The 25612-nt window shown below is 37.7% G+C and overlaps 1 protein-coding gene across 3 annotated transcripts in view; it reads left to right on the plus strand.

Annotated features, from left to right (window-relative positions):
- The window catches only part of mylka (myosin, light chain kinase a), a 133832-nt gene that overhangs the window by 82243 nt on the left and 25977 nt on the right, over window positions 1–25612 (plus strand). For 2 of the 3 annotated variants that reach the window (XM_065293267.2, XM_065293269.2), the window contains 10 exons: window positions 283–435; window positions 3132–3269; window positions 5686–5883; window positions 5964–6210; window positions 6445–6528; window positions 6866–7656; window positions 11412–11528; window positions 15122–15184; window positions 23799–23846; window positions 25469–25596. In XM_065293267.2, coding sequence (XP_065149339.1) covers window positions 283–435; window positions 3132–3269; window positions 5686–5883; window positions 5964–6210; window positions 6445–6528; window positions 6866–7656; window positions 11412–11528; window positions 15122–15184; window positions 23799–23846; window positions 25469–25596 — 1967 coding nt within the window. The remainder of the gene's footprint in view (window positions 1–282; window positions 436–3131; window positions 3270–5685; window positions 5884–5963; window positions 6211–6444; window positions 6529–6865; window positions 7657–11411; window positions 11529–15121; window positions 15185–23798; window positions 23847–25468; window positions 25597–25612) is intronic. The other variant, XM_065293268.2, reaches the window with a different exon arrangement.

Raw genomic sequence — 25612 nt, forward strand, 5'->3', positions numbered from 1 at the left:
CATAAGTGAACTGCATCTGTGTGGACATATTTTACAATCCCTGGAAATAGAAATAGTAAAACATCTTCGGTTGTATACAAAAGCCTTAGGGATTTCCAAGTATAAAATGAATTTGCATACTGTGCAAGTATACATGCATTATATAAATAAATAAAAAGTATGCTATTATAAACATTGAAGTAGATAAATTATTCACATTGTTGATATGCTGATTACTGTCACTCATACTGTTTTTTCTCTCTTTTCCTGTATTTCTCTCTTGTGGTTTCTCTCTGTTTTCAGAAAAGCCTGTCCAATATTCATACACTGTGTATGAGAACGGTGAATGTGAGCTGAGAGTTCAGTCAGCAGTGATGGAGGATGCAGGTGTTTATTCATGTGTAGCAGTGAATGATCACGGCAGAGCTGTATGTTCAGCCTGTGTGCTGGTTAAAGGTAAGACACACACAAACGCCCTTCTGCCTTTACCACTACACAGTACATTCACAATGCACTTCAAAAAGTATCTTTGATTTTTGTTTCAAATGTTTTTAATGCACATCAGCCTGAAAAGATACTTTAAGAGCACCAATGGTCCAATTCACGATTTTACATTTCCTTCGGTGTGTAAGTGTGTATTCGTACAGGTCGTAACCATATGCAAAAGTATACAAACCCCAATGTAAACAATGATGCGAGTTTTCATCCCCAACGTATATCTCTTTTCTCAACCTGATCTCACAAAATACGTGAAATAGTCACGCATTATTTTGCTCAGTTTTGCGTGACATTGTCACGTATTTCCACCATATTACGTGCCCCTGACACGACTTCTTTTCCGTGACAGTTTCACGTATTGGTTACTCAACTGTTTTTCCTATTTTCTTACAATTGTGGCTTCGGTTTGGGGTTAGAACAACCTTCTGTTACATAAAATGACATCCTTACCCAAACCCAACTCTAACCCCAACGTCAGGCGACGATGGTTTAAAAAGCATACAAATTTTTTTTATAAACCAATACATTAAGTGACATCCTAACGCAAACAGCAAATCTAACCCCAATCCGAAGCGAAAATTGTTTAAAAATAGGAAAAACAGTAGAGTAACCAATACGTTAAACTGTCACGGAAAAGCAAGTCGTGTCAGGGGCACGTAATATGGTGGAAATACGTGACAATGTCACGCAAAACTGAGCAAAATAATGCGTGACTATTTCACGGATTTTTGTGAGATCATGTTGCTTTTCTTGGACTACAACAAACACATAGATTGTAGGCAACAGTTTACTTCCTGGGATTGGAGACAAGAGCGACATTATCATAATTCATCCCACTTCAGACTCACAGCCTGTAAGTTAACTTCTGTTAGCATTGCACTGTGACTGAATCTTTCAAACATGGTAAGGAGCGTCACATTTCTGGCTGATGTCAGAGGTATTCAGACCAATCACAACGTATAGATTAGCTGGCCAATCAGAGACACAGAGCTTTAGGAAGAGCGTGAAATCTGGAGCTACAAAAATGTACGGTGGAAAGTAATGTGTTTTTAACCATAACCCACGTGAACACATTGTATTACACCAAATAGACAAAATAACATTGTTTTTAGCAATGAAATAGGTGCTCTTAAAATATATTATTTTTGTTATTGCATTAGATGACAACATGTGTAATGTTTCACTGCATTGTCAATCAATGTTTACATTATATTACCATTAGAGCACAGATCTTGCAGTAATAGATCCAGTTTACAGAATGTAAAAATCTTAAAATCTAGGGTATTCAACGTCCTTGCCAACAATAAGCATTTTCCACCAAGCATACAGTCACATCTCTCTTTATGTTGCTCTGGGTATTTTCCATACCGAAATAAGTTACTTGAATATTAAATATTTTCATATCAGTCATCCCAAATACATTTCATCACCCAGACTGTTACATGAGTGCAAGCTTCTGAGAGTTGAATTTCCCTCAACATGCAGACTGCAGAATGAGTTTGGTCTGTGTTCCTGTGATATGTGAATTTCATGCAGTGTTTTTACAAAGAGTTATTTTAGGGTCCTCGGGCTTAGAGAAACATCTGCTCTCTGTGTTGAAGCCTGTGAGTTTTTCTAATGTGTTCAAGTGGGTTAAAAATGTAAAATACCAGTCTTTTCCCACACACTGCTATGGCTGGGGCTGATCTGAATCTCAGAGGACAAGAGAAAAGACAGAGTCTCCCTTGGAAATTACCAGTGGTTTTACAGCATTTTCACACAATATATAGACTTATGGAAAATGCCATTTTGTTAATATATTGTTTAAGCATAGTATTGGATTCTTCAGTCATGGAGTGTGTTACGAATACTGCTAAAAGGGCTATGGTGCATCAGCAATAAGGGTTTCAAAATAACCTAAAGCTATAAAATTCTGAGATGCCGTTTAAAAGATGCATTTATCCAAAACAACTCGCAACACATTTATTATTATTAAACTAACTTCATATACATTAAAGTCGTTGTATCTTAAACATAAAAGAATACCTAGTTTTAAAGAACATCAACTTCCCAGAGGTTTCTTGCAAAATGGATCATGCATGTACATATTTTTTGAGATAAGGCACAATAATGCCTAAACATCTTATATGTACGTTAGTATTTAACAACAGTATGGGTGGGGATCTTTATATAACACGTCTTTGTTTCTATTGCATTCATCCACGAATCCCCGCCTATCTATTAACCTTCAAATGGTGTATTCAGATGTATGATTCATGCTTTTTTCAGTCTGTGTGATACAGACTCTCTGTATGAAGAACGCAAGTACAGGAAAATAAGCGTTATATGGACCTTATATTGATAGAGAACATTAGAAGATGGAGGACTGTTTTGTGTCTCATAAAAACAAACCTGATTTATTTAGATCAACATACTTGACACTTGTCTTTCCTATAAAGTTTGTCCATGTGCTGTGCAAAAGCCCTGACAAATTATTGACCTTTGTTTTATGCAAGATCATTTTAATAATCTGAGGTTTTTAGAGGCGCCACCATTGACCTTTGACAAATATTTCTGCAATGTTAAATTGAGAGTGCAATAAGCTTCATATCTCAGTTAAGTTTTCAGTTTATAATGTGTTTCAAGCAAATTTGATTATCTGTTTTGTTCTCCAGCTAAGTCAGGTGTGAAGAGGTCTTCTGCTCCTCCTGTGGTTGATATAAGAAGACCCTCAGCCCCGGTGTTCCTCAGAGGTCTGCAGGATCTCAGAGTCATGGACGGCAGTCAGGTCACAATGACTGTGGAGGTGACTGGTAAGACTTCTTATTAAAAAATATATAAAATATATCTTTAAATAATAGTTTTTCACCAATAAGTTTGAAATTTGTATGCATATTGGTTTCAGAGTTTGTTTTTTTAAAAACAGATTTTTTTCTGGGGCAAGTTGTACCATTATGAGGGCATTTTTCTCTTATCATATATAAACAACATTTCCTTTTGAAGAATACTTCATGCCATTCCAGCACCTATGGTTATATTAATGGTAAGAACTGGTTAATTAATAAAATACACAAGTTGATCCACACAGGTTGGGGGATGGGCACTTTGGCATCTCCAATTTACCCAACTTGCATGTTTTTGGCATGCGAGTGGAAACTGGAGTACCCAGACTAAACCCACAATGACACAGCAAGAACATGCAAACTCCACACAGAAAGGCCACCTGACCTAGCAGGGGCTCAAACCAGGGACCTTCTAACTGTAGCAACAGTGCTAACCACTGAGCCACTGTGCCGTTTGCATAGTGTCCACTTAAAACCTGTAGTAGTTGAATAATTTTAAAATATAGAGGACATTAACATTTTACATATTTAAAACACTACGTAAAGAATTATAAACTTCACTAATATCTCCCAAAGATTAGGTGACATTGCGGAATAACTCAGAATAAAAAGTTATTATAGCCAATCAGAAAGGTAATAAAGCAACCTAATCCAAAAATCTGTAATGTTAAATGCAAATGAAGGAATGCATGAATGTAGAGAGATCTAAAACTGGAGCATGGGTCTAACAAACGGCCTAAGCTGCGCAAAAGCCCAGACACACAACAACTCATTATTTAAAGGGGACAGAGAATGAACAACCATTTTTACCTTGTCTTTGTTGAATAATGGTAGTCTACCCGCATTCACAAACATACAAAAAGTGCTAGACATGCTAAACATCTCAGTCTCAGAGAAATTCCTCTTTTAGAAATGTCAGCCAGAAAACGACCCAATCTGAAAAACTGATGCTTATGACATCACAGGCATCTCACTGCCTCTCCACTTTAAAATAATTGGCTACATTTTTTGAGTGGCAGCAAAGTCAGCCAATCAGTAATGAGATTGCAAGTTAAGCCAGTAGGGGGAGCCAAATAGGTGCAAAACCACTTGTTTAAAATCCCCCAACCTAATAGAGCTATCTGGGAGAGGTTTTTAGGAAGCTTCTAAGGCATTACAGACCAAAACAAAAAAAAAATTTGTCTACATGTCACATCACAGAACAAGAATAAATACTCCGTTCAATCATTCTATGTCACCTTTAAATAAGACACAATGACACAAATCAGGTGCACTCCAGACATACACGCTCCAGTCAGATCTACAAGACTGACAAGAATGAGAACCATGAACATGTCAAATGGGTCATAACAGTCATTAAGAGATTTATTTTGCTACGATGATTCTGTAACTGTACATAATTCCACATTATTACACAAATGCTTTATAAATAAATAAATAAATAAATAAATACATGAAATTGAAATATGTGACCATGTCTGTAAAACCCAGACTAATGATGAGATCAGGAGCATCAAAGTTTGATTTCACTCATTGATCTCACTTTAACTTCAGTTTTTGACATAACTGTACTTAGTCAATATGAATGAAATCAAGGTTATATTTGCACACAATTCTATATATTGTGTACCAGGATTTTATGTAGAAAACAGTAAATCACAAAAAAATGACTTTCACAAGGTCACAAATTATAACAATTACTGAAATCCTTATATTAGCTTAAAGAGTAGTTCAAAATTGGTTTAGCAACATAGACATAAAATTAGCATAGATTTTGTAGTATACTATAGTATGCTAAGGTGCTGTGAGACCACAATTGACCAAGACCAAAGTATTCCAATGAGTCACTTAATAAATTATACAGCACATTGTAGTCTACTGTTATGGTAGTGTATTTTTTGTTTTGTGTTTTTAGACTTTGAGTAAATGGAAGAATTTATTCATTTTCATTCTTTTCCCCTTTATCACTACAAAAAAATCATAACTTTCAACAGAGTCCAAGTTTTGAGTGGATTTGTTGTGCTAAGCTGTAATGAATGGAATTTCCTTTGTACTCCCTTAAGAGGCATCTTGTGTGTCATTTAGTGGCTGTGTTCATGTGTGTGTGTGTGTGATGTGTACAGAAGATTTGGTGATTATATAATTGCGAGTATTTCCTGTGTAAAAAACTGAGGGATCTCCTGACATCTTAAGCTTACTAAACTCGGCATTGCGTGAACAACTTGCAAATTCTAATGTTTTACCTTTTAGCACTGCAGCTTCAGTGTTTGTTGCATCTCTTTGATCATGTGGTTGCAATAGCGGTCTTGTTGATTTTATTTCTGTCCCACTTACCTCCATTCAGTGTCTCAAACTTAACATGCATATGTGCGATGTCGTTGTGTAGGATATCCTTCTCCTGAGGTGGTCTGGCTGCATAATGGAAAAGAGATTCAGGAATCAGAGGACTTCCACTTCGAGAGAAAGGGCTGTCAGTATACTCTCTTTATACAAGAAGTGTTTCCTGAGGACACCGGCACATACACCTGTGAGGTGTGGAATGAGGCTGGAGATGCTCGGAGTCAAGCATCACTCACTGTTCAAGGTATAATATCAACCTTCCTATGTATGTAGCTTATTTAAATACTGATGTCTTTATAATTTTGCTGAATATTGTATCCGCAGAGCCTCAGGATGGAGTTCAACCATGGTTTATCACTAAACCTCAATCCTGTACCACCTGTCTGGGTCAGCATGCTTTGCTGTCCTGTGCTATCGCTGGTGACCCCTTCCCAGCATTTCTCTGGATGAAGAACGGTCAGGTGATATCTGGAGGCGGAGACTTTGAGATCTTACAGAAGGAAGATGTTGTGTCATTGCTCGTCAGGAATGTAAAGACACATCATGCTGGAAACTACGAAATTCATCTTAAGTATGTATTTTGTGACAAAATCTTGTTTGAAAGCTTATTAAGCATTCTGCATCTTGCTGAAATGTTGCATTCTGTTGCAACTCTGAATTTATATTTTCAAATTCTAGCTGTTTTTTTATTTTTAACAAGCAGTTTGAATGTATCGAAAGATCAGAACAACAACTTTTGAAAGCATTTCAGATAAAAAGTTTTGTTTTAGTTTATTAGTTTAATAAAAGTTTTTGTTTTTCTTAGAAATAAAGTAGGAGAGTGCAAATCAGTGGCCATACTGGACATCAGCGAGAGCCCTGTGCTGTCTGGTGACGAATCTCAGAAACGGTTCGTTCCCCTTTCTATTCTTGTTTTCTGCCCAAAAGCTATAATTACAACCCCAGCCCCCTTAACCCCTGCACTAAATCTACATAATCGCTCCATACAGCCAAAACACTCTCGTTTGTCCTTCCTCACTCATATCTCTTCTGTGGTCTAAAATGAAGCGTGGGTTAGACTAGCAGCCCCGTTCTGGGCTCATTTCCCTATAAGGTCTCTTAAGTCATCTCTGATGTAACTCTGTCATCTTGAACTAACTCTCCCCTCCATTAAGCTGCTCTTCAGTGTGGGCTGAGCTTGAAGGAGCTTTAAACATCTCTACATTTTTTCTCCACTTGTCCTGTAGCAGCCAAGGGGTGGAGAGGACTGCTCCAGGCAAGGAAGGACAAAGCAACAGTCCCAAACAGGCTACGTTGTACTCTGAACCACTCTGGGACCGCAACAGTCGGGATTGGGAAGAGGGGGAGGCGTGTGCCACCAGCCGTGGGCTTCTTAAAAGACGAGTAGAGACAAAAGAGCATCGGGAAGACCACATCCGAGAGAAGGAAGCCGAGCAGATCGACTTCCGAACTGTTCTCGGCCGCAGGGTCAACACGAAGAGTGTCTCTGAGGAAGACCTGAAGGATATCACTGCTGAGCAGATGGACTTCAGAGGAAATCTCCAACGGCAGATTAAGCCCAAGACCCAGTCGGAGGATGAGCGGAAGGTCAACTCTCCTCAACAGGTGGACTTCAGAGCGGTGCTGGGAAAGAAAGGTACCCCAGGACCGAAACCTGCTTCTGGGTCATTCGCAAAAACTCAACCCAGCAAAAATGAAGCTGTTGACTTTAGATCAGTGTTAGGCAACAAAAAGAAACAGCCGAGTGAGGATACAAATGGAGAAAGACCGTATTTTAAAGACCGCAAAGGAAAAGAAAATGACCTCAATTGTGTGGATGGAGGAATGAAGGAGAAAACAAAGGCTGGTGGAAGGAAAGAACCAGTTTTTACGCAAAAACTGAGTGATGTGACAGTACTGGATGGGGAGCGTTTGTATCTACAGTGCCAACTTTCTTTTGAATCACCTGCAAGAGTCACATGGACACTTGATGGGAAACCCATCAAACCATCTAAATTCATCATTATTACTCATGAAGGTCAGTGTTATATATTTTTCCCATTTTATATTAGTTGTCTTGTGTACTTGCATAAAAGCATTTGATTAATTTAGTATTTTTTATGTAAGTACATAGTATTTAAAGACACCTAATATAAAGTGTGCCTGAAGAATTGGTCCATCTTAAATGAGTTGGTCTGTCTCTTTTAGAAGCTGCAATCATTAAAATCTTTTCCTCTGTTTATTTAAGCTGGCTAAAATTCTCCTGCATGCTTAAATATCAGTTCTTGATATTTCCTAGGAAGTTTGTCTCTTGTGTGCCAATTGTGCTTTCCATAAACATTCATTAATCCAACATTCCATTCTAAAAGTAACTGTAATGTAGTTTACTGTAAACAATGGTCACATGAGACTTTGTTGTCATGTGATGCATGTGAGCGTTTCGATGTTGATTTAGAGAACAGTCAGTGTAATGTCATTATGGACATTAGTCCAAGCACTAAATGTACATAACTTCTTTGGAGCAAGTGCTATCCGTAAGCTGAACCAATTAAAATAAACAATATCCTACTTCATATTACAGGTGTATATTTTATATTGTAGGTGTCTTTAACTTCTGTCTACCTACATTGTGCTTATTGGGTAGATACTTGTCGTTCCGGGTAGGTTTAGGGTTAGGGGAGGGGTTAGGCCCGGATTATAGTTTTTTTCATGTACGCGAAGATACACACATGGTCAAACGCACCCTTTGACTCATACAGTAAGGTTTTGTTTTTACGCATATGTCCGTCAGTGCATGTACAAGTGTGCGTGATGCAAATTTTGTCATCAGAGTAGCAATCACACACTGTATGTGCACTGCCGGACCCTCACATATGCATAAAAACGAAACTACGTATATTTTAGGGATACCATGGGATTTCCAAAGAATACTATGAACCACTGTATTTGTCCTAAGTACATAGTAGGTAAAGACAGCTAATTGAATCAAATAGTCAATTTAAAAAAAAGCTGTTTGTTTAATTCACAATAAATTGGTTTTATTACATTGCATCTGATAAAAAAGTTATGTAATTTTGTTTAGTTTCGTATTTTAACAGATATGAGGACATATTTTTGAAATGTTTCCCATTAGTGAAGTGAAGTGAGTATTTGCCAATGTATGGTAACCCATACTTGGAATGTGACCTCTGCATTTAACCCATCCAGTGAATAGTGAACACACGCACTGCAAGTCGTGAACACACAAACACCCGGAGCAGTGGGCAGCTATCCCTGCAGCGCCCGGGGAGCAATTAGGGTTAAGGTGCCTTGCTCAAGGGCCTCGAACCGGCAACGCTCGGGTTACAAGCCCGACACTCTAACCACTAGGCTACAACTGGCCTACAATGTAAAAATGTACTGTAATTATGCAGCTGGTTGCCAGTACCTTACTGTAAAAGATAAAGGGCCCTATCTTGCACCCAGCGCAATTGACTTTGTCAGTGACGCATGTATCATTCGTATTTTGCGCCGGCGCACAGCGGGGTTTTTCCCTCCACAGATGCACGTCAGCAAACTAGGGAATGAACTTGCGCTCCCTGGGCGGTTCAGCGCAAAAAGGAGGCGTGTTGCGGCGCAAACCATCTCTTATGCTATTTTGCAGTTTCAAAAAACAATTGCGCTACTAACCAAAAAAAACTAGTCTAGGGCTCTATTTTAACGATCTGAAACGCAAGTGCGAAGCGCAACGCGCAAGTGAGTTTGTGGGCGGATCTTGGGCGCTGTTGCTATTTTCCCGGCGTGAGAAATAACTCTTGCGCCGGGCGCAAATCAATAAGGGGTTGGTCTGAAGTAGGTTCATTATTCATAGGTGTGGTTTGGGCGTAACGTCAAATAAACTAATCAGAACGCTAGCCAACATTCCCTTTAAACGCAAGGGCGCAAGTTCCATGGCGGGTTGCTATTATTATGACGGATTTACCAGGCGCACGCCAGGAGCGGTTCACAGCCGAGGAGACCGACGTCCTTGTACGGGGGAATCCCACGCTTGCCAGCATAAATCGGGCACGCCGTGTAACGGGAGGTGGATCTGCCTCAGGACTTGACGCCAGCAGAGGACATCGCTGCGTCCACCCTCACCGCTGAAAGGGTTTGGGGGCTTTGAAATCGGACCCAAGAAACGCAAGCAAGGTCCAACCCCAAAGTACTCTTACAAATCAAGTTCATATACATTAAGGTTTCTTATGAAAACATTTTAACTATTATTTACATAAAATAAACGTAATACAGCCACACAACAAACTTATGAAAATATTTTAATCGTTATTTGCATGAGAATAAATAAAAACTATCACCACAATGCTCACCACTATGATTCCCCTTATCTCGTGTATTAATATTTTTAAGTGTAACAATTTATGATTTGCAAAAATAACTGTTGCATCTGTGTAGATTAGATAAGCAAAGTGTATGCGCGTTGTGCACGCTATACATTATGGTCAAGCATGCGCCCTTAAAATAGCATAATGAACCACGCGCAACGCGCCACTGACTTTAGACTAGTTTTTTTTGGTTAGTAGCGCAATTGTTTTTTGAAACTGCAAAATAGCATAAGAGATGGTTTGCGCCGCAACACGCCTCCTTATTGCGCTGAACCGCCCAGGGAGCGCAAGTTCATTCCCTAGTTTGCTGACGTGCATCTGTGGAGGGAAAAACCCCGCTGTGCGCCGGCGCAAAATACGAATGATACATGCGTCACTGACAAAGTCAATTGCGCTGGGTGCAAGATAGGGCCCCTAAAGTCAGTGGCGCGTTGCGCGTGGTTCATTATGCTATTTTAAGGGCGCATGCTTGACCATAATGTATAGCGTGCACAACGCGCATACACTTTGCTTATCTAATCTACAGATGCAACAGTTATTTTTGCAAATCATAAATTGTTACACTTAAAAATATTAATACACGAGATAAGGGGAATCATAGTGGTGAGCATTGTGGTGATAGTTTTTATTTATTCTCATGCAAATAACGATTAAAATATTTTCATAACTTTGTTGTGTGGCTGTATTACGTTTATTTTATGTAAATAATAGTTAAAATGTTTTCATAAGAAACCTTAATGTATATGAACTTGATTTGTTAGTCTACTTTGGGGTTGGACCTTGCGTTTCTTGGGTCCGATTTCAAAGCCCCCAAACCCTTTCAGCGGTGAGGGTGGACGCAGCGATGTCCTCTGCTGGCGTTAGGTCCTGAGGCAGATCCACCTCCCGTTACACGGCGTGCCCGATTTATGCTGGCAAGCGTGGGATTCCCCCGTACAAGGACGTCGGTCTCCTCGGCTGTGAACCGCTCCTGGCGTGCGCCTGGTAAATCCATCATAATAATAGCAACCCGCCATGGAACTTGCGCCCTTGCGTTTAAAGGGAATGTTGGCTAGCGTTCTGATTGGTTTATTTGACGTTACGCCCAAACCACACCTATGAATAATGAACCTACTTCAGACCAACCCCTTATTGATTTGCGCCCGGCGCAAGAGTTATTTCTCACGCCGGGAAAATAGCAACAGCGCCCAAGATCAGCCCACAAACTCACTTGCCCGTTGCGCTTCGCACTTGCGTTTTAGATCGTTAAAATAGAGCCCAAAGACTGAAAATGTTTCATGTTCATTTAACTTTGAACAAACTGTTGCCAGTACATAACATAAATGTAAAATCTACAGTAAGTTACTGGCAAGCAGCTGCCGGTAAAAGTATATTTCTACAGACATTTTTTACAGTGTACCTTTTTTGTGCTCTTGTGTGTTTTTGTGAGTAGGTGGCCAATGCTCTCTATGCATTGATAAAGCTCTTCCTGAGGATGAAGGACAGTATATTTGCAGAGCTGAGACGATTGAGGGAACAGCAGAGTGTTCCTGTATGGTCCTGGTGGACGGTGAGTAAACCTTATTACACACATCAGTACACTAAATAAGGCAAATCAGGCACTTTTTGACAATTATGGATAGATAGATGGATAGATAAATATAAATATAATAAAAGTCTATAATAAAGGCTGGATACAGTAAATGTCTGACAATGCAGGACTCTGTACTGATCTCTTTGATAATGTAATGGTTTGAGCTCACTGTTTGGGTTGGGTAATGTGTTTCCCCAGAGTCTCTGAATAAATTCTCAAACTTCCGGTAATTACTGACCACCTCAGGCTGCATAGTTATTAACACAGTCCCTGTATCTGAAAATGCCTACTTACTATATGCAATGTGAGTATTGTGTTAGAATCTCCAGTATTCAGAGATCCCCAGATGGTCTACCGCTTCTGTTTAGAATCCATTGGATGGACATTTTAGGATCCCACAAGGCCACAGGAGCTGAGGAGCCACTAAAATTCAATCCTGGGCATTTGATTTTTGTGTTATTGAAAAGAATAGTTCACCCCCAAAATTAAATTTGCCCATATTTTACTCAACCTCGAACCATTCTAGTTTTATTTGACTTTCTTCTTTCAGCCACAGTTGGAGTAAAATTAAAAAATATCCTGGCTACAAATAGCGTATACATTGATCAAAACCTGATCCATGCTGTTATTAAATGTCTTCTGAAGCAAAGCGATGGGTTTTTTGTGACGTAAGGTGAACGTGTTTGGCTGTAGTTTATCAAGTTTGAAATATGTCTCCTTACAAAAACGTATCTTTTAGTCTCTGAAAACATTTGAAAACCGATCTCGTTAGCCTAGAGATTCTTAACTGGTTGTGTCAGATAAGTGAGACATGCAGGAGTTGCACTAACCTGTCCTAAGATTTCATAGTGCACTTTCACATAAGAACTTTAAGTCCATGTGAATTTTGGTTTTGAGACACAGTCTGGTATGATTCATGTGAACTCTAATACAGTTGACTTTTTGTAGGTACAAAATTGACTTTTCGTGTGGAAAGTGAACCATGTGTGTGTGTTTGTGCACTCATCTTCTCGACAAACAGGACTAATGCAAATAACAAAAAATGTGCATGTGCAATTCTGCATGTTTTTGCTTTACATCTTACATCATTTTAGCACATTCCCAGCAAAGAGACACACAAACTGTTTTGTACTTATATGTTAAAAATCACAGTAATGTTGTTGACCAGATGTCATTACTAAAGTCATGTGCTTGCATGAATTATGGTAACACTTTTTTTACTGTCTTTGTTACACATCTTGCATGTAATTACACTGTCAGAAATAAAGGTACAAAACTGTACCTTTTCTGTCACTGGGGCTATACCCTAAGTTTCCGTTTGGCACCTTTACATGTATAAAAACAGAACACAATTTTGGGTAGATTACCTACACAGTCTCACCCCATGGCGTCAATATTTGACGACACTTGACCATGCGTCAATATGTTGACGCGGAGGGTATACCTTTCGCGTCATTTTTTGACGAACTGGGGACTTCAATACTATTACGTCCGTTGCATTCTCTTTCCTATTTTCTTACCATTTTCGCGTCGGTTTAGGGTTAGATTACGCAAAATTAAACAGTGTACGCGAAATTAAACAGTTGTCACCTGGCGTTGGAGTTAGAGTTAGGTACGCGAAATTAAGCAGTTGTCACCTGGCGTTGGGGTTAGAGTTAGGTTTGGGTAGGGATGTCATTATGTAAATCTAACCCTAAACCGACGCGAAAATGGTAAGAAAATAGGAAAGAGAATGCAACGGACGTAATAGTATTGAAGTCCCCAGTTCGTCAAAAAATGACGCGAAAGGTATACCCTCCGCGTCAACATATTGACGCATGGTCAAGTGTCGTCAAATATTGACGCCATGGGGTGAGACTGGGTTGAGATTACCGTACCTTAAGGACCTACAATGTTACAAAAAAGTCAAAATATGTACCCTAGCTGTCAGTGGGGCAGCTCCCTTTAAAAAGGTAATTGTATGGACCATTAGGTACAGATATGTAAACATTTAGTACCAATATGTACAATATGTTCTGAGGTACTAAAATAAAATCCTTAGGTGCAAAGCTGTACTTTTTGAAAGGGTACAGTCCCAGTGACAGAAAAGGTACAGTTTTGTACCTTTATTTCTGAGAGTGTACTAACAGTAAATTATGAACCCTAAGCCTATAATAATAACATTTTGTTATTCATTATTTATTACTTAAATGTAAAATTACACTGTAACAGTATAAAATAAAGTGTAACCCTTCACTGTTTGAGGGGTGACCTCTAAACACTTATGGCGCTTTTCAATTGCATAGTACCCCATGGTTTAGTTTAGTTTGGGTCAGGTCAGCTCACCTCACTTTGAGTGGTTAGCTTTTCCATCGAGTTTAGTAGCACTTCGCAGTGGGAGGGATTCTGGGCATGTCGTTATATTTGCGCTACCTACTGCTGTGACATCATACAAGTGTCGTTGTACATTCCCATACATTTATTATTTCTCAGTCCACCACAAATGTTTGCACATCTACATTAGTGTTTATCACTACCTCTGTCTCACATGACAGTTTCTGTTCAAACACCCGTGGCATCAGTCGACGCACTCCGCTGAGCCTCATTTAAGTTGCATTTAAACATTTATGCTGAAGTGCTCGTCACGAATGTTCCGCCACAAACTGCAAGTTTGGAAAAAAACTGTTATGGTGTTCTTGATTCTCAACCTGTTGAAGTTTTTCATCGCTAAAAGGGAGTTTGGGAACTTATAGCAGAGCACCGATGACAACATGTTTGCTTGAGACAGCGCAAGTTAGCACTAAGGTAAAGCTAATCTTTTACATTTTAGCGATGACGCGGATAGTGACGATTCTCTCAGACCAATCAGTGATCTACAGTGTTTTCGCGTCACGTTGGGTATCAGCTCGGGATGCTTGGAACCCCAAACAAGGTGGTACGAACAAAAGTATCGGGTACTACATACTGCACCCAATGGAAAAGCTCCCAAAAGTAAACTGACCCGACCCAAACTAAACCAAACCAAACCGTGGGGTACTATGCATTGGAAAAGCGCCATTAGCTAATTATCCGTTATTTCGAGTTCAATAATTTTATCTGCAGTGTTCCACTTTTAAATCTCAGATTGTTTATGTTTGGGTCCTCATGGCAATAGGCTCCCAAAGGATTAACCTGAAAAACAAAAAAATGGTCATAGCCAAACTTAGATAGATACAGTTCATGAAGCATATGCACTAAAAGCATAAGTTTGGTTTCATTTGAAACCAGACACTGGAAAGTTAATTGTAAAGTCAAAAATAAATACTGTCATAATGAAGTTGTTATAAAGAGCTTAAATAATAAATGTTTAATACAGCCACAAAACATATATGAAATATCTTTAAGAAAAAACTAAATGAAATGGGGCTTGAAATGCAATGCAGAAAAAGCCACAGGTTTGCAGATACATTCAGCTTAGACATTTTGGGAAATATTTGGCTGGTTTTACAAGTTTACAAGGGAAGGCAAAAATGCTGAATGCATGAATGTCACATGACCTGTGTCTAATTTTTGCTCTCTGTATTTCTCTCTGTATCCGCCTGTGTGTTCAGATCCCAGTGTCTCCACATCAGCTGATAAGCGGAGCAGGAAGCCCTCTACCCCGACCACAGAGAGTGAGTTTCCAAAATATGTACTTCCTTTTTTATAGCCCAATATGGAGTGGCGTGGGAGATGTGAACCTTTCCCACTGCAGTATACACACACATGGTAACATGGGAGGTTTCAAATAACCTTTCTAAGGAAGAAAGAAAGAAAGAAAGAAAGAAAGAAAGAAAGAAATATTATTAAGCTTTTTTAACTGCAAAGTTGTTGGAGTTGTTGGAGGTAATGTTGGTGAAACATTTGTTGATGCAAAACTACATCTTATTAATAAAACATCAACTGTTTATAGTTTATAATTAGTCAAAAAAAATATTGGTTTGGTAAAGTCATAGCGGTCATATATGGACAAACCCAACTGCTGAGGTCAATAAACCTAGATTTGTCTACAGTATGTTATTTATAACCAGGGGTGGGAAGAGTACTGAGAAATCATAAGGACAAGTACTGTTACTTACCCAAAAATGTAGTGTGTGAGTAAAAAGTCTAAAATCTCAAAGTATAAATAAAAAGTGTCTCTTTAAAAACTACTCATGAGTAGTGAGTATACGCTTTATGACTGTAAATGTTATAACAACTGTAAGACTTATCTTACAACAACTGTAGTAAAAGTGTTTTTGGACCTTACTATATTAAAGAATACTACACTATTTGCTTTGTCTATCAACTAATATTACAGAATACAGTACTACTATACTGGGGACTACCATTTTAAATTACATTCAGAGAGCACGTTAACGTTACATTTCCTCGCATAATGTACTGACAGAGATAATGAACTAAAGCACTTGTAGGTTCATTAACATCAGGCCAACAATGTGATCGCTGGCTAATGACGTACTTTATACATGCATAAATACATACATATAAATATCCTAGAAATCTGAAACTCACCTCAATATGTTTATTCAAATGTAGTTTCAAAATTAACATTGAAATTTCAAACTGTCTAGGCAAACAAAGCTGGAACTGCTTAATCAGTTTCTGTAATTGCCATTTTTCATCTTCTACGCGAAAACTTCATTTAGGTGCGGGCGTGCGGGGTCCTGAATTTGTTCTGAAAGCAAAACTTTTCCCCTCATCATCCTCCATGATTAATGGCGGAGTGCACGATTTAAAAAAAAGGGGTAGGGGTGTGTTTGTTTAGGTCAGGGGTAGGCAAGTTCGGTCCTAGAGAGCCGCAGTCCTGCATATTTTAGCCTAAGCACTGATAATCTAACCTGATTTCTAATTCCTAAAGACATTGATTAGCTTGTTCAGGTGTGTTTGATTAGGGTTGGAACTAAACTCTGCAGGACTGTGGCTCTGAAGGACCGAACTTGCCTACACCCGGTTTAGGTGATTTCAAATGTGAACCTTGGCTTTCAGAGATCATGGACCCTGCCTTTAAAATACAGTCGAGGTGTCTAAAACAGAGGGACTGATCAGGGTATGACACCAAAGTACCGCAAGAGCGAGCCGGAGCAGTCTGCTCTCGTGACATCTTAATGTCATGTCTGATTGATCTGCGCAGTGCTGCAGAAAGTTGCACACATCTTTTGCCCTGAGTGATTTATTGTGAAAATTATTCTCCCCTAACCAATTGCGATGCCAGAAAAATTTTAACACATTTAGAAACGACAAGTTGAGAAAAAGTAGCGCAGTACCGTTACAGCACTTAAAATACACTTAAAATACAGGTAAAATTACACTTTATTTAAAACTTATTAAAGGATAATTCCGGGGAAAAAGTAGTTTGTCACAGTAATGAGAGTATTTGTAATTCGTTACTTCACACTGATGTTTTTAACTCAATGGTAGTTACAAACCAAAAGTTTTTTCCATATTTGATCCCACCAAGGGTTTTTTAATCTTTCATGAGAATCTGTAATCATTCAGTGTTTAATTAATCATTTTGCACTCTATGTTATCTCACCCAGCTGAACATCTTTTATCAAAATACAATTTTAACATGACTAAGGACAGTTTTAGTCCCCTATTTTTCTTGTAACCTTGTTTTCAATTTCTGCATGCATAGTGCAGAAGCTGTAATTAAGTATAATATGTATCTAGTACGGGATAAAACAGTCTATATGAAGAAGGGGACTTAAAAAAGGTTTAAATGAAAGCTAAATCCACAGTCATAGAGATTAGGACACTTACTGCATGACTGCCATCAAAACTCACACAAACTTCCATGTATGGGCTCATTCATTTTCTTTCTTTCTCTCTCTCTCTCTCTCTCTCTCTCTCTCTCTCTCTCTCTCTCTCTCTCTCTCTCTCTCTCTCTCTCTCTCTCTCTCTCTTTCAGTTTCTTATTTTTCTTAACCATGAGAAGTATTGAGTTTTCTAATGTTTCCTTACATGCCTAACATTCTTCAGTGTTTTTTAAAAGCTATTGTTTACTTGTAGTTTTATCTCTTATATTAGCAAAGCATTGTGGTGTTTACCAACTGAAACTGCTGTAGTGTTCCTAACTATTAGGCAAAATATCCAGATTACTTCTCAGGGAAATAAAATACTTTGACTTGTATTTGACTTGATAACAAATGGAACATGATGTTAACAGATGTTAAAATGCGTAGGGCATTTGTGTTCTTATTTCAGATGCCCACCTTAGCTCGATAACATTTTAAGATGCCAAAAGTGCACTTCAAATGCCTTGGTTAGCCAGCAAAATTATGAAACCTGATGTTTACTAAGGAGAAATCAAAGTGGGTGGGTTTGTATATGTGGTGTACAGGGACATGAATAGTGTATAATGACGTTTATTATGCTATAAAGATGGTTTACAGGGACACAGGAAGTGTCCCTGTAAACTGAACGTCTTGTAAAAACATACTTAATGGTACTTTTTCATAGATTAAAGACTGCCAACAGGTTTTTGTGATGGTTGGGGTTAGGGACTTGGATAGGGAAATACAATATTCAGTTTGTTTATTATAAAATGCATTGCACCTATGGAATTACCACATATGCCAACGTGTGTGTTTGTGTGAGTGTGTGTGTTCACTACTCACTGGGATGGGTTAAATGCAAAAGTCACATTTCGAGTATACTTGACCAGCTTGTCACTTTCAAAAAAAGTTAGTTAGACCTGACCCTCAGTACTATGCTTCATTTTACTTGTGACAGTTAAGTAAAAAAAGCGAGTGAGGTGCCCTTGTGCATCTTTCCCCAAACGCTGCAGTAGATGACTAAGCACTGGTCCAGGTGTGTGTGGGTTACCTTACTTGACAATCATATGACTTTCTTTCACTTACTGTACATGAATCTCAAAGTTCACACAGTTTCAGTTACTTTGCTGCTTGTGAAAATTATATTTTTGCTGTAATTATTAAATCTTTGTATTACTTTGTGTTGAACAACCCGTGACGGTTATTGAACTTGTTGCCTGTTTTATAAATCGTTTTGGTTAAGTAGTCTATGTGGAAATCAAGAAAGCTCACTAGCCTCTAGATCGTTGCATTGTACTGTCATAAGCCAGGAATGAATAGTCTAATGCCACATGGTTGGTTATATGAAGATTAGCAATGTTTGCTGGGCCGTGAATTTTGTTTATTATTGTATAAGCTATTTTCAGAATCGACAGCTGTACCAAACAAACTAAGCAAGTTTACCAGGAAACCTGAGAGTTTACCATTTTACATACCATTTTTATTGGTTATTCTTAAGAAAGATCTTTTCTCTTCCTACAGTACATACACTTGTGTTAATGCTTATGCATCTGTTCCTCCTTTGAAAATGTAATTTATCCCGTTGCAGTTATAAAAAGTGGGTGATTTTTAAGGTTACATTACTATAATCTTCATTAGTGTTGTCTTATTGCCGATGATGGACAATACTAACTTTCAAATTCCTCTGATGAGGAATGTCATGTCCGATCTGTCCTTATAGCTTATGCACACTCACCCTGTACTGTTTGTGCTAGACATGAATGAAACATTCAATTCAATTTAATTTATGTAGAGCTTTTCACAATTGTTTAATTGTTCCAAAGCAGCTTTACATTAACAAAAAAACAAGAGAAAGTACAGAAAAATCAGAGAACAACAAAAGTAGCAAAGTACAGTGACTTAGATTAAACCGTGCTAGTGAGCTAGTGGGTATTAATGCCCCCCTAACAAAAAAAAATGCACTTTTAAATTTGTTTCTATTAGAAAATGAGTCGCCAGTGTACAAATCCGTCTATTATTCTTTATGTAATTTCCTTTATAGCGCAACAGTCACACAAAGCAGGCTGTTGGGGATCCCCTATCAATGTGATGTCACATTGATTACGCCCTACACACGACCCGCTCACATTACGCTCACAGACCCCGCCTTTAGAGCACGTAGTATTTCAATCTTCTGCCAGAGACACATGTTTTAATGTAGTCCAAAGCACAGGTGTAAGCGCTCTACGCCCTACTTTACATACGGGGGGGGGGGGGGGGCAGAAGCATTCTTTGCATTTAAAGAGACACACAACAGATGGCCATGTTCAACATCGTATAATGAAAGATCTGTGGTGTTTTTGAGCTGAAACTTTACAGACACATTCTGGAGATACCAGAGACAATTTTTATATTGCTGAAAACACCTAGGTTAGTGGCCCTTTAATGTAACGTATAGATGAGAGTTTTAAGTTAAACCAATGTCAGCTGACTCCCTAAAAACTCCTAGAAGAAAAAACCCTGAAAAGAGAGCCAAACTTTGCAGATCCTATGGAAAATATACTATTAAATACTATATATTATAATATTGTATGGGAATTAAAAATGTTTTTAAAAATTAAATTAAAAGTTAAATGGAAGTGGTTGGTTAAAAGATTCAGTAGCAAAAAATACTGTATATTAAATGCTATATATTAAGTACTATGCTATAAAATTTAATTATAATTCAAAAATGTGGAAATTAATGGGGAGCAGTCGGTGGTCGCTGGTCAGACATTGGCTGGGCATTAAGTTAAAGGAAGGCCAGAAGATCAATGGTGTGATTACCTTCACGGCAGCAGAAACTAGGTTTGTTAGTCTCAGTGTCCTCTGGTTCAACGACGTGACGGTGAAAGAGAAGCAAAATCCTATTAGCATAGGGGCCATTTGATTTCTCAAACCTGTGTAAACTTTACCACTGAGTGTTCAAAAAAGTCTTTCCATAGTTTTTTGCTCTTTGTGCACCACAATGAAGATGTTTCAGTAAAATTTACACGTCCGTATTTTCGTAAAGGTCTACAGTAAGTCTTTCAATTTGTCCTAGCGTTCTGAAATGATGATGTTATGGATAAACTTGTGCAGTGCATCAATATTTTAAAGGATAAAGTCATCTTTGTCTTTTTTATTTGTCTTTTTTTGCCTGTTTGTCTTCAGTGATTGACAGTGTGAAGTGGATTTATATTGGCTACTTTGTTTTAAAAGCAATAGAGGGCAGAGATTATCTGAGAAGTATTCAGGATTTCAAACATACAGTATGTCTTTGATGTAGTGGCCCTGACTATGTAGACTAAACACTGTGAAATATAAATACAGTGATGCTAAAGCCATGTGTGTGTTTTAGTAGGGATTTAAAAGCTTTGGTTGGAGTTTTGTTGGGCTGTCTCAGTTTTTTGTATAAATTTTTTTAGAAACTACCAACATCATAAAACTAGTTTTTACTTGTAACATTTAACAACTTGGCTAATTTGTATGAATTTAAACAAAATGAATCATACAAAACCTATAATTATTAGAAAAAAACACCACTACAGGGGCGTTGCTAGACATAAAGCTCTACTGGGGCACAGGCCCCCCATTTTTTGCTGACTTTTTTTGAAAGCCTGCTGTGTGCAAGAAGTGTGCAACACTTCTATACAATGTCCTTTGCTTAACCCACTATTCTACAGTACAAAAGATACATATATACAAGTGTAATCTTCATCATACCTAACATTATTAACATGGTTGGAGGCATAAATGGCATAACATGTTTGGAAATAATGACAGCAGAGAAATCTTTTCTACATTATACAATGAAAGCAATGATTAATAACTTATTTTTACAAGAATATTTAAAGAAACCAGTCATTTTATGACTGCTATACTAAATAATCTCAGTCATAGTTACTGCTAACTGTATGAAGTGTCCTAGAGTCAAATATTAGTCAACTAAATATTAATTTCATATCTGAAAATACAGAACAATATAACACATACATCTGTTGATTTTCTCAGCAACAGTGCAATTCTATAGACTTTACAGAGGTTTTCCTGAGATTTTTCCTCTAATGTTTGAGACCTGACAGGGTGAGGATGTAGTTTGTCTTACCTCCCTTAAACTCATCATCTCTCCTTTCTGCTTCCCTTTCCCTGCTTTGCACAAAACATTTCTGATTTACATCTGAAGCCAAAAATGATCGAGTCAAAGTAAGATTAGCATTATAATTTAGAAACTTACTTTAGTCTCGTCATGTTTTCATAAGCTAACTCACTCGCGTCACCTTTTGAATGCGGTTGTGCGCTGACGAACGCAAAGACGCGCGCGGACATGGATACGTGCGTGCACGCGTCAATGCGACTGCTTCGTCGCTTTTACAAGCGTAAATTTGTTAACTACATTGCATATAGATCCGTTTTTGCTGCGATTGTCTTTGTAAAGGATTGCACTAGTTAACTGCTAAAATTTAAACTTGAGATTTACACCGGGGCACAAAATATTTACACTGGGGCACGTGCCCCAGTAAAAGGGGTCTAACGACGCCCCTGCCACTAAGCATCAAGGGAAGAAAGCAAGTCATACAAATTAATAACTACAGTACATGATATTACATTGTAGTTAAATTTTTACACTCTTGACACCTATGCTTAACCCTAAACCCTAAACTAACCCTGTAACCTTTCTGAACAACAAGCATGTACACAACAATGTATTATTTTTCTTATGTAAGTACACAGCAGTTAAAGTATTACTCTACTTTCATGAAAAAAAATATAATTTACTCACTTCTATGTTATCCAAGATGTTTATTTCTTTCTTTCTTCAGTCAAAACGAAATTAAGTTTTTTTGAGGAAAACATTTTCTCCATATAGTGAACTTTGGTGGACCTCAATGGTTTGCAGTTTCAGTGCAGTTTCAAAGGGATGTAAATGATCCCAACCCAGGCATAAGGATTGTCATTTTCACCAAAAAATATGTACTTCTTGTTTTGCACTAGCCACGTGATGTGCCAGCGCAACCTTACGTTTTACGTAATCACGTCAAAAAGTCATGCGTTACATACGTGAAATGCACATTTGCGGAACATTTTTAATTAGTATCTTTGAACTTACAGCAACATCAGAACACTCCTCTTTCTCCACACATGTTAACACTGGAGCGTTAGGTTTGCGTACGTGACCTTTCAACGTTATTAAGTAATACATAAGGTCACACTGGTGGATCACAAGGCTATAGTGCAAAACAAGAAGTACATATTTTTTTGTGAGAGAGAATATAAAGGATAGAAAGTCATCTCTTATACTGAAGGATGAGATCAGAATGTCATATAACTGCCTAAAGGACAAAAAGTAGTTTATTTTTTCTATCAGAATTGTTTCATATCCATCACTGCTGTTTATTGGCTTTGTCTTCACATCGTTTCATGACAGCAATCAGAAGTAAAATAAATAGTGCCAGGAGTTATTTCCTGGATTCTGAGAGGGATATTTTTAGTATGACCAAAAAAGGCAAAGAGCAAAGAACCTTTAGCAGCTGATCTCTTTTAGAACATCCAGAGAAAAACATCTCTCCTTTCCTCTTATGAGTCACATTCTCTCAAATACTCTTCATTCTTTAGTACGCGTAGAGCTGGTGGTCCATGTCAAAATGTATGTGTGTTTTATGAATTTTCAACCTACATGTATTTCATAAGAGTATATGATGAACTAAACTCTTTAAAAAGAGATACAATTCTGACATAAATATATTTAACTCTTTAAAAAAGGGTGTCTGTTTAAAATATGCTGAATAATGTACAGGTAAATAATAAATATGTTAAAATAAACGCAGGCAGAGTGATTAGTACGGCATTGTGAACCAGAGGGACGTAGTATCACCCAGAAGGTTTATTTCTATATGTGACCCGATCTGTAAAATTCAGACTGAAGTCTCATAATCCGATGATGAGTTTAGGATCATTAGGTTCACAATATATCATTATTCATCTGCCTATGTAAATACAGTTTTACATTCTATGGCACCTTTAATGATTAATTTCACATTAATTTCAAAATTCTTTGACATGATCTTACCTAAGTCAACATGAAAGATATCAAGGTTGTATTTTCACAGAATGTTCTTTAAATTATGTAGGATGATTTTATGTAGAAAAGGGTAAATCACAAAAAAATGACTTTAGCTGCATTTGAACAGCCCATTTGAACATACTGTATTGAACATTTGATTGAGAGCTATGCATTTGAATGATGATTACTAAATGTAAACATATACAGAGTACTTTGTAACATAACAGTCAAATGTTAATTTTGTAATTTTAAATAATTTATCCTTTTGTGACACAAACGGTCATTATGATCCTAGTTCAGGTGTCAAGACTCATGTTGTATGATCTCTATCATGTGATTGGCTGGATGTTTACATCTTCACTGTGATGGTAATCTGTGATCTGTGTTTGTTTCTAATACTGTTCACTGCAGATGAGGCCAAAATAAAGAAACCCACATCTAAAATACTGCTTAAACAAGGTAAGAACAAATGATTTATTTTCATCATTTAATGGAATGTACCTGGTTAAATATAATTTCATTTGTTGACAGCATCCATGGAATGGAAATGACCATATGAAATACATTTCACTTGTTACTTAGTTTATAAATACAAACAAATGCCATTTTTAACAAAACACCATTGCAACGATTGTCTCGCATAGCACAGCAAATAGGAAATTCAGCTTTGTGTTTTATGATCGTTATTTCTATTACCCAAATGTGTTGTGTATTTAAATGAATTGTAAAGTCTCATACTGGTGTGTAAGAAACCCAATGTGTATTTTTAGAGTTTGAAACTCACTTCAGAACCTCATCTACGTTATTCGCAGGGCCGTCGCCAGAACATACAGAAGGGGGGGGGGGCATTTTGTTTTCATGGGGGTCACACTTCATAAAGTGAGAAACTAGCCATTTCTCAATCCGAAGGCTGCCTCTCGAGGTAGCATATGCAGGCTGCATACGTAAACAAGCCTGGTTTATTTAAGTTAACTGAGCATTATTTTTGCAAGTCATAAGCATATTACAACAATTAATGAATAACTAAGAATACTAGTCAAGTTTATAATTGTTAATATTCTGAAATAAGACAGTCTTGATGACGTATACAGCCTACAAATGCCACCTTTGGAGGCTGCAGCCTTCGGATTAAAATAATCGGCCACAGACCAATACAAGTTCAGTCAAGGACAACAAAACACATAAGTTACCTCACGTCTATACACAATGTAATGAGTCTTCAGTTCCACCAACAACGCAATAACAACAATTCAAACCGGGTAACGTTAGCAATAAAAGAAATGCGATCTGTAGCACATAAAAGTGTACTCAGCTGAAAGCGGGTCACAGGAGTAAAATCTCATAAGAACTCAATCTTTCCTCTCATGTTGATTTTTGCGCATGAGTTTTTCTCAGACATGATTTGAAGATGGCACAATACCCGGCAATAAACAGCTGCCCCTTATGAAAAATAACCATGGTTTTACTATAGTTAAAAAAAAAAAACGCCAAAGGAATAATGAGTGACATATAAACCTACAATACTGTATGCTTACTGTATAAACATCGTATATCATTTATATCTACTATGTATCATACTACAACCAAACTCTTATTTTAATAAACAGAACTTCTGATACAAAATATAAATGTATTGAAGGGTTTTTTGCTGGAGACTTGCCATTGGCTGTTGTATTTGAATAAATAATTAGGTGAGTCTAAGAAAGGATTACAGGGGCTATTTTGGTGATGTTTTATTCTAAATTTTATTTTGTTTCATATAATTATGTTTTAAGGATCGTTTTTTAAGTTACCATTGTAGAAATCATTAGTACGTTCTCTGTGGTTAAATACTACTGAAATAATGAAAATGAGCAAGTTCACGTAATATTTTTTTACCTTTAATAAGAAGTTTGACCATAAGATTAGGGGGGCACGTTGTGTCATCTGGGGGGGCACAGCCCCTTAATGCCCCCCTTAGCGACGGGCCTGGTTATCCATACAGTGAGGTGCTCATTAACTTGACCGGCGTTCATGCAGAGACATTTTTTATATATTTTAAATGAATGTTAAAGCAGCTTGTGTGTGTTTGTTTGTATTAGGTTCTCCTCCTCAGATTCTGCAGTTTCCAGATGATATGAAGATCATGGCAGGTCAGCAGGTCAATCTGTTGTGTGAGTTTACTGGAACTCAGCCTATCACCTGCACCTGGCTCAAGTTCCGCAAACCAGTAAGAGTCAGCTCAC

This window comes from Paramisgurnus dabryanus, chromosome 15, assembly GCF_030506205.2.
Source record: "Paramisgurnus dabryanus chromosome 15, PD_genome_1.1, whole genome shotgun sequence".
Lineage (NCBI taxonomy): Eukaryota > Metazoa > Chordata > Actinopteri > Cypriniformes > Cobitidae > Paramisgurnus > Paramisgurnus dabryanus.